General features: G+C 39.4%; 3 protein-coding genes across 3 annotated transcripts in view; 1 reads left to right on the forward strand and 2 right to left on the reverse strand.

The window, feature by feature from the left end:
* The window catches only part of stpg2 (sperm-tail PG-rich repeat containing 2), a 47,783-nt gene extending 47,172 nt beyond the window's left edge, over positions 1-611 (reverse strand). Inside the window, exon 1 of the mRNA XM_020602437.1 lies at positions 532-611. The gene's annotated coding sequence lies outside the window, so the exon portion shown is untranslated. The remainder of the gene's footprint in view (positions 1-531) is intronic.
* Positions 591-6,416, forward strand: bri3bp (bri3 binding protein). The gene is made up of 3 exons (XM_020602441.1): positions 591-916; positions 2,026-2,128; positions 2,338-6,416. The coding sequence occupies exons 1-3, from the start codon at positions 740-742 to the stop codon at positions 2,757-2,759; spliced, it is 702 nt and encodes a 233-aa protein (XP_020458097.1). The 5' UTR covers positions 591-739; the 3' UTR covers positions 2,760-6,416.
* Positions 6,417-6,630: 214 nt separating this feature from the next.
* Positions 6,631-14,544, reverse strand: wdr31 (WD repeat domain 31). The gene is made up of 10 exons (XM_020602439.1): positions 14,203-14,544; positions 13,479-13,539; positions 13,063-13,195; positions 12,658-12,732; positions 12,396-12,540; positions 11,920-12,020; positions 11,661-11,728; positions 8,983-9,124; positions 8,320-8,482; positions 6,631-8,171 (listed from the first exon to the last, which is right to left on the reverse strand). The coding sequence occupies exons 2-10, from the start codon at positions 13,523-13,525 to the stop codon at positions 7,969-7,971; spliced, it is 1,077 nt and encodes a 358-aa protein (XP_020458095.1). The 5' UTR covers positions 13,526-13,539; positions 14,203-14,544; the 3' UTR covers positions 6,631-7,968.
* Between the last annotated feature and the right edge of the window lie 407 nt (positions 14,545-14,951).

The raw sequence follows: 14,951 nt of genomic DNA on the forward strand, positions 1-14,951 counted from the left end.
CCTGCCCTGTTATGCGAAATTAAAAATTATTTCTCTTCCATCCTGAAGAGCGAAAATAAAAAAAGTTATCAAAATTTGTAATATATGTACTTCCCTGAATGTTTTTACTTAACTTAACCCATTAAGTCACCCCCTGGCCTGTAAGTTTCATGTTCACATTGTCTGCTTCGATGTTGTTCTTGTTTTTATGTTCTTTATTTTATGTTATAGTCCTCTTGTTTCCGATCTATTTACTTATGTATAACTACTGTCATATGCCTTAATAAAGTATAGAGAAAAACAAAAACAAATGTAATGGAAAATGGCTTTGACAGTACCCCCAAAGTAGAGACTCATAAGTATAAATATTGATATTACCGACTCGACTGACAATAATTTGAGTTAGTTAAAAGGTACGGATAAAGGCAATTAAGCAATTAACGTATCACAAAGAAGTCATTTTCATATCATTCTTGCAATGCAGTATAGGGTAGCAAAGTGGCGTTTGGACAACAAAATAAAGCAGCAACAATGAATGTCTGTTGTACTCACACGACCCTTTGCAGGAGCACCACAAGCCAACTCAAGTCACGGGAAGAGGAATTTACGAGGCGTCGATGAAGCAAACACGGGCTATCGTTAATATCACAGCCCGTTATCCCCTCCACCCCCAAGTTGTCACTTCAGGCAGCTAACTAGCTGCGTTTAATTGAATTATTTAATACACATCTCTGCTCAACAACTCTAGGTCTTTAGTGCCATGAAGGGAATCAGGTTTCTTGCGTTTTTCTTGGTGCTTTCCGCGTCTCTGCTGTGCACAGCCGACGCGGGCAGGAGCAGACCCAGCAACCAGAACAGCATCCGAAGGGCAGCTAATGGCATCTACCAGACACTGAGCAATGTTTTCGGAGAGGACCACATTAGAGGGTTGTACAAGGTCAGTGTGGGGTTGGTATTATCAAAATAACAGCTCGTTTTGTTCCAGCGGCTAATAGCAGCCAAGGCGGTTTAGTTAGTGGCCTGAGCAGGAAGCAAGCGGGCCTGGTCAACTTCAGGGATGCCATTTTGAGGGGGGAGAGGGGGGGAACTACCCTTTATCCCATGTTTTATCCACCTGAATCGATGTCAGGTGATGTGCCGTTACCGTAAACACCTAAACTGAGGTGCAGCTTTACTTTAATAACGGCCTGTAAATAGTTCTCATTCATTGTACTCAGTCCGTCAATGAGCGTAGCTAACGTTAGCGTGGCACCGCTTAGATGGCATGTGGCCATAACAGCTGATTCTTCATGTCGACTAATTTCCAAATTATCCAGAAGCTGTTTTTGCTAAGGCGACACATTAGTATGCACGCCCCCATTGGTCCAGTGGTACTTCCTGCATTTTGAAATCTAACACTATGTCCTGTTTGTTGACGCCAGTTCAAACTAAAGTGACGTGTGTTAGGGCAGGCTACTATAGTAAAGGTTATGAATAGAGAAATAGTGATTTGTAGTTACATACGAGAGCCATAACCAGACCCGTCGTCAAAGACTGAAATGATCAGTACAGATGTAACTCGGCATATATTGATTTATATCCACATAGGTCATTTATAGGGCCAGAGAGATACTGAATTTTAGACTTAATTTGCATCCACATTGTTCAAAGGGCTTTTTTCTTGATCTCAGGAGTATATTGAGTTAAGTTACAAAACTGTAGTTCTCTTGATGTTTTGGTTGATGATCCTCTTTTATACCAAACGGGCCATTTTTACATTTACAAGGTTTTTTTTAAGCAAAATTCTTGCACATTATCGGGTCTCTTTTGCAGGTGCCCTAGGATCAAGTAATGGGTACTACAGACAAAAATCAAGACAAGTCTCTTGACCTCATTGTACCAGTTGTACTATAAAAATGAGCTCATTGACCCTGATTGTGTGCCTGCACACAATGTCCTCTGATTGGCAGGTTTTTTCCTGGGTCAGATTCTTTGGTCTATATGTAGATAGTAGACGGTTAAACTGTCTTACACGTCTTTCACAATTTTTTTTTTTTTCTTGTACAGTTTTTCTCCAAAACAACAGAGCGGTTTGTCCATGGAGTGGACTCTTTCCTGGACACTATCTGGAAGATCTGGTCAGATCTACTGGATGTGATGGGCATCGACTGTAAGTACTTGAATGTAGAGATATAATATTTCTTTGTTGGAAATGTCAGGGAGTTGGCAAGAGGTAGACACTGTGAATATTTAAAAGACATTCAAAATGCACTGAAATAAACGTATAAAATGCTTCTAGGCTCAGGATGTAAATGTTTTGTTTTGTTTTGTTTTGTTTTAACTTGCTGTTGTCTCTCTGTCATTCTCTTTCCTCTGTAGCCTCAAACCTTAGCCAGTACTTCAGTTTCACATCTCTCACCAACTCCCCAGCACGTGCACTGCTCCTGATTGCCGCCGTACTCTTGGCCTACTGGTTCCTCTCCATGTTCCTGGGGGGGTTCTTCTACCTGTTGCATGCTGTATTTGGCCGCTTCTTTTGGCTCGCACGCGTCACTCTTTTCGCCCTGTCCTGTCTCTACATCCTCCAGAAGTTTGAAGGTGACCCTGAGCGTGCAGTGCTGCCACTGTGCTTCATCATGGCTGTGTATTTCATGACAGGGCCTGTAGGAGCGTACTGGCGTCGGGGAGGTGGCGCGGGTTCGCTTGAAGAGAAAATTGACCACCTGGACACTCAGGTCAGGCTGCTTAATATCAGGCTGAGCCGTGTTATTGACAGCCTGGAACACACCGGCGAGCAGTAGACTTAGGTTGGCAGTGAGGAGGGAGAGAGGGCGATCACAGAAATGGCTGCATTTGTCAGAATGAGGTTTCCTATGACATCAGCAGCAACACAACTACTGGGTATTTGTAACTCTCACCGTCAGATAGGGGACAAATTTGCAAACAGCATTTTAATAGCATGAATTAATTTTAATCACAAGGTACCTAAAAATCCTCAGAGGTGTGGGCAGTTGACCTGGAGCTTATGCAAACCAACCAAACAGTTTTTCTTTTACTTTTGTCTCAAGGCTTTGAAAGTTTTTGCTACATCTGTGAGGAGGTTATCAGATGTCTGTTTTCTAAAGTCTACACCTCAGCTACTTTTGAGAAACTCCCAAGTTGAATAAGTATCATCAGTGTTTGTGCTAAACAAGTAAGCAAAACATGTGATTTATTTTTTCCTTGTGAATAACCTGGGTGTTATTCTTACACAGGTTCATCTGAAATATTTTCTCCTTTTAGAAGGTAAGCTGTTGAAGTAAGAGAGAGGCAGGGTGTGTGATGCAGGGGACAGATACAAACATTGTATTTCTAATATGTACAGATCTTCAAGTTGTTGGATAGTTGTCCTTAGATTTATTTATTCCATTTCCATCCAAAATGTTAAAATGATGTAGAACTACTTTTCATCACTGTCCATTCCATAGTGGCAACACAGTAGTCTGACACTGGGACCTCTTTTTCTTGTGTGAATGTGTGTGTGTATGGGTGCATGAGCTAATGCCCCCAATGGGAGACCTACTTGAATGTGTGCACAGAAGCATTTGTGTGTGTATGTAAGACCTGTGAACTGAAAATGCATTGTATTAAGAGGTGACCATCAGACAAGGACAAAGAAGGCAGCAACATCTCAGGGACTCGACTAACGCATGTATCAAATTTGGAAACAATATGTCAAGTATATTAAAATCATGTATTAGTATTTTTAAGTCACTACTAGTTTTTCAGATATGGTTTTCAAATCTGTCTCAGTACCTCACAAAACATGTTTTTGCACCATGTTGAAATTGGAGCTTTTGATTCAGAGTCTAAGTCCAGCTGGTCAATCATTTTTATACTATTGTGGAATTATTATATGGATTCGAACTGAAGCTAGTGGTTCTAAAGTTTTAATTTGGAAAACAGTTTTTAACATTTAAATGTGTGAATGCAAATACACAAAAGTGGTCTAGAAAAATTACTTGGGTGGTTTGAGCCATGTCACAGTGGCCTGCTCTGTCTTTATACAAGTTCATTGTTTAGGATCAGGCTTTTTGTCAGGTATACATGGGATCAGTTTCTTTGTACATTCCTGCCGTGGTATTATGTTTGTTGTTTGTAGTATTTTTATATATTCGTTGTCTAAATCCAAGAACCAGCCAGTTATTATACTCCTTGACAGCCAGGTAAGGGTGTAAAGGGTGCAGTGTTACCTTTGCTCTTCAGAGGGGAAAAGTGTTCTATCACCAAAATAGAACCCTGCCTATTTCCCTGCTTATTCTAATTATTCTAGTAAATACAGTACATGTGGTTTGTCATGTGTTTAGTACAGTAGCTGAGTTCAGATTCTCATTAGGCCCATTGTCTTGCCTTTTGACATGATCTTGGAATTAAAGTTTAACTAATCATAGTTTATTGGAGAGTTCCCATTTTGCCCAGACAAGCCCAGTTTTTAGTTTTTCCCCTGCAGTAAAGCCACAGCAGGTAGCCCACATAAGAATCTGGGATATTCTTGCATGCTATGTTTTTACAGTATATTCATGTTGACTGCTTATGTAGAGAACACTTCTCACAATGTGATGTGATGAATCAGCCAGAGGTGAATAATATCAGAGATCTCGCATATGATGTGTTGTTTTTTTTTCCTTGTACCATTACAGTTTTCATTTGCACTGATTACTGTGTAGACCAAATGATTACACAGTCTCACATTACAAGACTAAGCTTGACACAAACCCTGTGAGTTTTTTTTTTTTGCATTCCATCATCACAGCCATGCTATTTATCTTATGTACATGTTAAAATACATAAAGACGTGAAGCTGATTTAAAGGAAGGGTTTGATCCCGGTGTCTTGTAGTGTGTTTACCCTAACAGTCTAGCCAGTGAGCTGTGTATGTAAACTAATGGCATGTGTGATTTATGTACAGTAGATGTTAAGTGAAGAGTAATGATTAGGTATGTTATTGAAGGATGGTTTATCAAGTTTTCCAATAGAACATAGCACTAATGGAAGTTGGAGTCAGGTGATATTACGTGGTCGATCTCTCTATCATTATTGTATCATTCATTCAAACAGATTTTTGGTTGAGAGTTTTAAAAGATTCAAGATTTGGAGGGGTGTTGTAGACATTGAAAACTTTTCGGGGGGTCAGGAACATACATTATTTCTAGCACAACAAAAATGTCAGTTTCTGAGACAAATCAGCCTGAAAACACTCCCAAGGCAAAGTACAGAGAAGACTCTATACTTTACGTTGCACTAGCAGTAGACACGCCCATCTTCCACGTTACCATTGAACTGCTTAAAGATGACTGTCTCTCACCACTAGATTGAATGTTACGTTCAGATTATATTTATGTTAAGTGTCTTCTGAATGAATTTGGCTAATGTAGTGTACTGTATACAATATTCCTGTTATTCCATGTAGCCTGCCTTTTAAAACATCCTGTGCCAATGTATTTTAACTGTTGAATGTTCTGTAGATGCTATAGTTTTGTTTGTTTTTTTTATTTCAATTAACATTGTTTTTTTTTTTTTAGCTGGATATTTCTTCAGCGATGTGGCAACCACCAACTATTGGCTGCCTGCTGATCTCTGCTTTGAATCTTTATGAAACCATGTTGATGGATTTTTTTTGTTTGTTTCATTTTGGGTTTTTATGTGTGTGTGTCAGAGTGAAATTGAGGTCCAGATTTGAATAAATTAGCACAGAATGACTGGTAGTCTGCTCTGATTCATAAATAATTTCATGCTGATTTGGTCTTCCTACACATGTATTTTTAACTTTAGAATTTTGTAATGTGTAAAAACAAGTCAAACATGATATCATCCTATATAAACGTATACCACGCTCAGGAATCCACCAGAAGTGTCTTTTCTCTCATGAAATGTCCATTAGGCTTTATTGTGTTTTGCAGTTCTCATAGTATCTAGTTGTAACTTTCTACAGTACTAAGAACATATCTGGCACTAGGTGGCACCGATGAGCCTTTGGTGGTTATAAAAAGCCCACTGTGGTTTGGAAATATAGTTGCTCATTTCCAGTTGGACTTGACAAAGAAAAAGTTCAAATGAGTATCAGTTGTGGCACCAGTCTTGTTTTCCTTTCTGCACACATGAATTAGGCATATACATTAGCTGATTCTCATAATGTAAGACAGTGTGCTCAAAACAACCACCCAAAGTTCTGTCATGGTTAACACAGCAGGAAATAGCATTGTTGTTACAGTGAATTATAGGAAGAGTTGGGAAAAGCCTGTGCAGGGGAAGTCCATTCTTTAAACAAATTGTCATGGTACCCCTGAGAAAAATAGTTAAACCCAACTGGTTCCAGTGAAAACCAGTCAATGGCTGGAAAATATTTGCTTGTATGTTATGCATCAGATTTACAGTGTAAACTTAATGCAACATCACAATTGGACATTGTTATTTGCTAGAAAAAATATCTTTTTTTTTTTTTAATTGCTAATGCTTTTGCCTTTTTTCCCCTCACAGTAGGCGCAATGTGCGTACTGTTGTACTGAGATACAGTACATCTCACACAGTGCAAGCTGGTATACCATGAATGATTTTATATTCACCTTTAGTACTCAAACGAATGGGATAAAGAAGAAATATATGACATTAAATACAGTCCAAGCTGGCATATCACCAGATACAGTATTATTCCTCTAGTTGAAGCTAATCCTCTAAAATTGAATTGGATGATATACAGTAGTAATCATCTTTGACTTCACTACAAACAAAAGGTATGTTCTGTATTGCAATTTTTAAGGTGGTGAAACAAAGGAGTACTCTGTATAAAACTGACATTTCAAATCAAAGTGTAGACTATCTCAAAACTCCTAAAACCTCAATCAATCTTGATCAAACGGTATCTTAACTGGAAGCATGTTTTATGTTGAGAGGTCACTGGGCAGCTCTATGTTGCATTTGCAATGTTTTTATTCCACCTTGGAATCCACTTTCATCAACAAGAAAATTACTCTGGTATTTTTCACAGTAATTTTCAAATTCAAATACATTATCAGTCAAATGTTTGGACACACTTGCCCAATGAATTGAATGGGAAGGTGTGTCCAAACTGTTGACTGATTTTATATATTATATGTATATCTCAGCACCAAGCAGAAGCTATCAGTGACTTCAGTTTAAAAACCTTTATCCACTGAAATCTACCTGAAAACAAAGCATGTTTATACAGTTCTGTGTCACAGATATTCATTTGGTCTAAGTAGGTAAAGCTACAGAATTAATTACTCATCTATCAACATATATGTACATAATCTGTTTTGATAGGAAAATCAAAACAGGCTAATTATGTGTCTCAGATATCCATTTGGTCTAAGTAGGTAAAGCTACAGAATTAACTACTCAACTATCAACATATATGTACATAATTAGTCTGTTTTGATAGTAAAATCAATTTCCCCACAGAGTGTTTGACAAAAAGGACTGCATCTGACTGCACCTACTACATTTTACCTAGAGAAAAATGACATATAAATGAAGTATGAACTTCTATTTGGCTTGTAATTCTCTGACTCGGAAAGAGTCCTGACCAAATAGGTGATTTTCCAGCTCTAAAAGTGCTTCCAAATATTCATCATCACCCCTGTTGTATTAAGATGTCCTCTGAATCTGTATTCTGAACACCAATAAAAGCAATACAACATGCACACAAAGCACCTCATCAAGTAGTGTGTAAACCGAGTGAAACCCAGTTCTTTCATCTTGGTCCAAGAAGGCAACGCTCTGGTCATCCAGATGGCTCTGCTGGACAAAAGTTGCATCCTCCATTATCATCCCCTTCTTTTCTCACTGACTTAATCTCTCATTCTTCACCACATGGCAGTGTAATACAGCAAAAATGTTTATAGAAATACGCCAAATTGTAAAAACATAACGTCTACATCCAGTGATACTATCACCGAGTCAATGACTGTTCACACGTCAGGTTTACGAGTCAGACCAGGCTCCTCTTTGCTGTCAGAAACATGCCACAGCTTTCACGTCCAGGCCGCCTGTACCACGTAAACCTGCCCCAGAGCCAGGAGCCTGATTTGATCCCTGAGCCACCTGGATGTGGTGGAGGCCAGTGTTAAAGCTAGCACACAGCAAATTAGTGGAGTCACTTGGCGCCATAGAAACCAGTGGACCAGCACCATCCAGAAACAATGTCCCTAAACACACTGAACAGAAAATGGCAGAAGAGAAAGTTGGAGAACAGCTAGTGCAAAAAGACCAAGCACCCAAACAGCGTCTGTACCTGTGTCCGTATATATGTTTACATTTGTCATTCTGTGTTTAAATGTTTTCATCCATGAGTGGCGGCGTTACCTGCTGTGTTCTGGTCCCAGATTCTGATGGAGCTGTCATGGGAGGATGTTGCTACCCGAGCTGTACCACCAGGAGGTGTAGGCAGAAACATGCAACAGGCTGTGGTTTGGAGATGGCCTCTGTATTCCATAACCTTACAGCCAGGTTGACGCAGGTCCCAAAGCTAATAAGAAGACACAACTCCACTGAGAACAAATGATAATGTCACAAGTTTCAACAATATCTATACATGCTCTTCACTAGACTGAACTGTACTGCCAAACTATTGGTAGTTACTCAAATAGGTGCTTTTGGACCAGATTAACTTCTCCATATTTGTGTCTTGTCTCTTGCTACTGTCAGAAGATACAGATTAGACAGGAAACTGGCCTATGTCCACAAGGGGAACATTCAGAGACCATCGGTGCAAGGGTAACATCTAATTGTTGTTTTGTTTGAGAGAGAAAAAAAAACTGGTATTGACTGAATAGCCACCGGCCTTCCTGCTTCAATCAGTGCATGATTTCACACTGACACAGCCAGGAAACAATTTGTAATTTGTCTAGAATCCATTTAATCAACCTCAGACAATGGGTAACCTACTGACAGCCTCTACTATATGCACTAATTTTATATCGATCACTGTGCAGCTAAGGACTATAGAAACACCTGCAATGGCCTCACCGTGGCTTCACAGCCCTGCCCTGCAAAGCCGTTGCTGCTGGACACCAAGTAGTTTCCATTTGGAGAGACATCACAGTGGGTCTGGATGTACTGCTTGGCTGGAAAAGTATTGATCACCTGCCATGTACGGCTGTCCCACACCCTGTACACATCCACATATTATATATAGTTGCAGAGGGTTGTGTAAAAGTTGGTATTGATTGCATCTCTTTTCGAAAAAAAGGTTCAGTCATGTCAACGCCACAGCTGTTCGTAACTTGTCCTTGGGCCCTTCTCCTTCTCAACAGGTGGTTTGTACACCTAGTAGAGGATAAACTAAATATACCCAAGTGTATTTATTTTGACATAGCACGATGAATGACCTAAATATCATCTCAGTAATAAATGCAACATGTACTCATAATACCATCACCAGATTTACATGTACAAAAAACCAACTCTATAAATATCTTATTTGCCTCATTACAAACGGGTCAGCACAATTTCTTCCTAACACATGGATGCATGAAGTCTGGAATCAAAGCTTCAGAGTGGTGCTGGCTAAGTGCAACCTCTTGCTCACATGACCTGTAAACAGTAATCAGACTGCACTGTTTTTATGAGGGAGCTTAGGCACAATCATAAGACTTAACACTACCTCTGGCATTCTAACTGGCTAGGTGCAGCTCATGTTTTGGTTGACCTTATTTGGCTGACAGCAGGAAATCACTGAGCAGTAACAGGGTATGCGCACAGAAGAAATATAAACAAACTAAACTAAGCTTTTTTTTATTTTATCAATAATTTCGAGATGGGGGCAGTTCACCAAACAGGGACTGTGACAAAAACCAAATGTGGCAATTTCCCTGTCCAAATGTTATAGCCAAATGGGAACTCACCATTGAACACATACCTGGTACTGCCACTCTCCAAGCAACAAGAAATAGGAAAGATGGGGCAGACTATCTACTCTACACTGTTAACATACTAGTTGGCAGCTTTGGACTCACATTAAGCTCTCAGTCTCAGTGTGGCTTTTTACACAGTGGAGATAGTAATTATCTGAAGTTCGGGAGCGGAACCTTACCCGAACTACGCCCCTTCCTTTTCCACACTATTTAAACTCCCCTTCCCTACATACTTCTGCTTCCGCTGTTCATTACGCACCCAAGCTTTCCCTCCCTTATCCATCTACATTAACCAACTTCATTTCTCCCTGTTCATGCTAGGGGTCTGCCAATGCCTGAGGAGAGAGGCGCAGACCTCCTAAGCATTCCCCAAAACCACAAAGTACATAAGCATACATTCTTCCCTTCACCACATTCAAACTTAGTGAGGACAGGTCCCTGCTAGTGACCCTGCATTGTTACTAAATGAGAAATATCCCTTATAATTGTAGCATATAGACTAGTATCACAATCCACACCTCCAATTTCTATATATTTGTCAGCATATTTCACATTACCAAATTCAAACAAAGTTGATTTCTATTGAATTGCAGTTTTCTTGCTATGCTGAACATGGCACATGTGCATCTACAATAAATATAGATGCAGCCAAAGTATAAATTTCACTAAGGCCGTGTGGCCATGGTCGTCACTGCCCTGGCATCTGGCTGCGATGCTCTGTACAACTGTCAGAGTAGCACGGCCACAGTGGCCGGTGTGCCCTCATCAGATCTGAGGAGCAATTTCTGTAAATGATCGTTCATGTTCAGTCACTCACGTAGGTGTGTGTTTATGGATGTATTAAGGAGAACAATGCTTAATAAAGCTGTTCACCCGGGAGCGCTCCTCATAAAATCCCATGGTTCATATAAACTGGCATAATATGATGTCGAATTTAAGGTTATTCACTCTATAACACTGCTTGGTAACATCAACATTTTTATGAGCTGTTGATGAACTTCTGTGCCTTATGTTCGCTACATCTATGCACTATTTTTAGCTCAGAGTGTGCATCAATCAAGCTAGCGGTGCTAGAATAAGGTTTCCTTAGTTTTACTGGATAAGCAGATCGAAGGATGTGATATTTGGCTCTGTCTATAAGCTGTAAGGAAACTCAGAGGCTGTAAAACGTTACATGAAGTGTTGAAATGTACTGTGTTCTCTGCTATTTGACATAATGCATATGCTAAATAAGCACTAATATTGTCAATAATGACAACCTAGTGAAAACCTTAATAGGCAGCCATTATGCATTTGTTTTCACCGTGCTAGAAGTGATTCTGTCATCATAATGCCAGAAGAATGTAATTATTGTACCACTTAGAGTAATTAAAGTAAATTAGACATCTTTTCCTTTGTTTTCTCATTAATATATCTTGATTCTTTCAACCAGTGATCATCAGCAGAGAGCAACAAGAGGTCAGTTTACCTTAGAGTGTAAATGTGCACAGATAACACCACTTACTATCCAAATTCTAATAAAGGTACACAGTTACTATACCATCTATGCATATTTCCCTTTAACCATTCAACAAGCATCTGCACTCTAGTTTGTAACTTTACTGCTCAGGCTGTATACATAAGCTACATACACACACATATCATGTCATGTCATGTCATGTCATGTCATTAGTGCTCAGTCAAGTGACCTTTGTGCACTCGACTGAAAATGTATGAAATCAAAGGCCAAATGGCCTTGTCCTTCAAATTGTGAAATTTATGGCCTGGATGCAGCAGGAAATCTTTCTCTACCTTATGGTCTTATCCTCTGATGTCTGGACTATAGAGGAGCTGCCTGGCACCCAACACACGTGAGTCACCTGGATAGAGGAGAAAGTGGAAATGTTTAAACACTGCAGGGAATGAACTCTAGAAGAAAAAGTCAGACTGAATGGCTTATTAATTTCTTTTCCTTACACGCTCAGATACACACCTGAGGCAAGTCAGCATGCTTGAAACTAATCTTCGCACAAAGATGTGTGCACACAAAAGCACATTTTATTATTCTCACCAGGTTTCTTGATATATTGTGTCTCTGTTCACATTTTGCAGATTCTATATCCCACAGGCACATCCAGTTGTCACGGGAACCAGTGCACAGCTTTCTCCCATCTACAACACAGCAATAAAAACATCCATATGTTCAGGGCAGATCAGTAATCTGAAATAGATGTTAGTGTGCATAAAATTACTACATCATATCTTACAACTGAAACAAACATTCTTACTTCCAACAAAGCAGTTCTGATGAAATTTGTAACTCCAGGTGTGGCACTAGCTTTCTTAGTAATTATAAAAGCTGAGATAATATATAAATACTCTATTCAAAATTGATTAATAAAAGATTTGTCACTGCTTGCATACTATTCTTTGGTGACTCGGACTGCACTCTGACTCACTAGGTACTTGAGACTCGAAGTTTAGTGACTTTAGTGAAACAATGTTTAACAGTTACATTATTTTCTCCATACTATTCAGTGTGTGTACCAGGGCTGACAGCTAGTCCATTAACCACCAACTCATGGCCGCAAAATTCCTGAATAGGTTCATCCCCCTGGTTCAAGTCCCACATCAGAACAGTCTTGTCCCGTGATGCACTAAAGATCCAAGTACTGCCTGGAAAACACACCACCTGGCAGATAGATGGAGGCAGAATTAAGAGGAGATGAGACTAGAGGACCCATAAAGTGTGTGACAGCCCTGAACAACATCACACCTTATCACTGTGCACACACAGTATTGATATTACCTTGGTTATTTCTCGGTTGTGACCCTGGAAGGACTGACACACCTGCCCTTGTTTCCAGTCATACACCACCACAGCCTAAGAGGACAGACCCACATGCACACACATATGCACACATACATGTATGCACACACTAATCACTACATGTTTAAGGATTCATGTACAAAATATATAGAGTTTAATTCAATCTCTCAGGGGTTTTCTTGTCTAACATGACCTAACATACGTGTCTAAATAAAAGTGTAAATTTTACAGTAACAGTCTACTAGGTATTTTACTGTAGTTTTTTAAACTACTGCAATATTGATTCTGCCATTTGACACTTTCTAAAAGTCAGTGAATAATCAAGACTATGATTAAAAGTCTACTAATTTGGATTAATGTACTATAATACATGTGTTAATTTACCTGGTCACTCCCACCAGAAACACACAGGTCTGGGCTGAGATTTGTGACACTGTTGATGGATCCTTTATGGGCAGGTTCATACTGCACTACCTGACTGTCAAAGGTATTATCTGCTTTCTCCCCTTGAGATAACCTGCAAAGAAAGGACCAATAGTAGGATAAAATACACAACAGAAACATTTTCAGGCATATTTCTTGTACTAGATATCTAAGAAATGCTCCTGTTGAACCTTTTCTTTTCTTCGGTATCCATGCTGGTGAAATTAACTGATTTGTACCTTAAATATGGTAGTATACATGTTGCCATCTTTCATAGTACTTTAACTGGACTATACTGTATACTGCCATCCAAGTCATATTTAGTATGTAGTACAAACAAGGACACAAAAGGTGTTTCAGCAGTACAAATGTGTCACCTGTAGAGCTCAGACCTCTTGCGAAACTTGCTCTGTAGTTTCCCCATGCCTGCCTAGGAGCCTGTGGCCACAGTGATACACAGACACAGAAAAAGAAATTGAACCAAAATATAACACAATTTATGGCTGAATGGACTCCATAGCAGCTAAATATCTATCCATCTCTTTTATAATTGGTGATGATTAGGGGCAATGGCTCAAGCCTTACTGTAACCCTACAAATTCAGTTCAATTTAAAAAATGTTTTAGCTTGAGAGAGTAAGATTACCTTGTTTGTAGTCTGGTAAATTCTGGAACTGTATTTTGGTTATGTTAGTGCCTGATGTTCTGATTATTATTTCATTTGCTGACAATTAAACTCGGTATACTACTTAAGGCTCACCTACATATATCACACATGCAACTTAAATTCAATGTACAAAATAACCTACTTTAAACTGACTAGCACAAAGTGAGATCAAAGAAGAAAGGTGCATTAAAGCTCCTCCATCGTTGTCCTGGCTACTCCTCAAAAAAGCGACAGGAAGGAGAAGGCTCAAATCCTATTAGAGCCGCATTGCTGTCACAAATAATTAGTCTCGAAAAACACCTGCGAATGAACTGTGCTGGCAGCCATTATGTCACTAAACTAAGGGACTTTAACCGCAATTACTAATAATGAAAAAAAGGTTGGATGACTCGTAGCGGATTCACTCCTGTAGAGAGGTGGAAGTATATTTCTTACCTGTCCACGGGCAGGCGTGGTCACTGTGTGATGCTGTGGTTGAATGGCTAATTCACTAGCATGCTAACTAATCTTTATCTCTCATTCCAAGATAGACCAATGCATTAGTAACAACAAAACGTGGACGGACAAATGTTAAAACTTGATAGAGTAGTTGTCCAGACAACTGAGAAGCGTTTCCCACAGACTGCCATGACAGTAAGTTGTCCTAACTGCGTGGGGAGGTTTAAAAACTGTCTTTTAACTAACCCATCTATCTCCGTGCCGACCACATAGAGACGCTTTCTCGTATCTAGGAGAAGACGGGGTCACGTGACACGGGGAAGGAAGTTGTCGGAAGGAGTTTATTTTACAAAATAAAAGTGATTTGCTGTTTAGGTTTGGCCTAGTTTACCCCATCTACACCCATGCCTGAATTAACGGGATCGCTGGGCGCCAATTTATGTACACTGTTACCAGTATTAGTGATTAAAAACAAATAGACACAAAATATCAACTGAAATATTTAAGGCCTTAAAACTGAATTTTCTACAAAAAAAGTTTCAAGACTAGATAATATTGCAGGACCCACTGTAAGGCCCTTATCATCATTAGTTGATAATGTGACACAAATGCCTATATTCCTAATACAAATCACAAATGATAAAGCTGCCACACAGAAAGGCTGAGTGTCTAGGGTCATGGGGGTCTTGTATCATTTTTCCTTTGGTGAAATTTAAGTTCACTTACATTGTACATATATTTGACTG

Source organism: Monopterus albus, unplaced genomic scaffold, assembly GCF_001952655.1.
Source record: "Monopterus albus unplaced genomic scaffold, M_albus_1.0 scaffold56.1, whole genome shotgun sequence".
Classification (NCBI taxonomy): Eukaryota; Metazoa; Chordata; class Actinopteri; order Synbranchiformes; family Synbranchidae; genus Monopterus; species Monopterus albus.

What these genes read in the sequence shown, in the direction of transcription:
- bri3bp (XM_020602441.1), top strand. Translation starts at nt 740, where the DNA reads ATGAAGGGAATCAGGTTTCTTGCGTTTTTCTTGGTGCTTTCCGCGTCT. An exon ending in ACATTAGAGGGTTGTACAAG is followed by an intron (nt 917 to 2,025) that starts GTCAGTGTGGGG and finishes TTTCTTGTACAG; the next exon opens with TTTTTCTCCAAAACAACAGA. An exon ending in GGATGTGATGGGCATCGACT is followed by an intron (nt 2,129 to 2,337) that starts GTAAGTACTTGA and finishes TTTCCTCTGTAG; the next exon opens with CCTCAAACCTTAGCCAGTAC.
- wdr31 (XM_020602439.1), bottom strand. Translation starts at nt 13,525, where the DNA reads ATGGGGAAACTACAGAGCAAGTTTCGCAAGAGGTCTGAGCTCTACAG. An exon ending in ACAACCGAGAAATAACCAAG is followed by an intron (nt 12,541 to 12,657) that starts GTAATATCAATA and finishes TCTATCTGCCAG; the next exon opens with GTGGTGTGTTTTCCAGGCAG. An exon ending in GGCAGGGCTGTGAAGCCACG is followed by an intron (nt 8,483 to 8,982) that starts GTGAGGCCATTG and finishes TCTTCTTATTAG; the next exon opens with CTTTGGGACCTGCGTCAACC.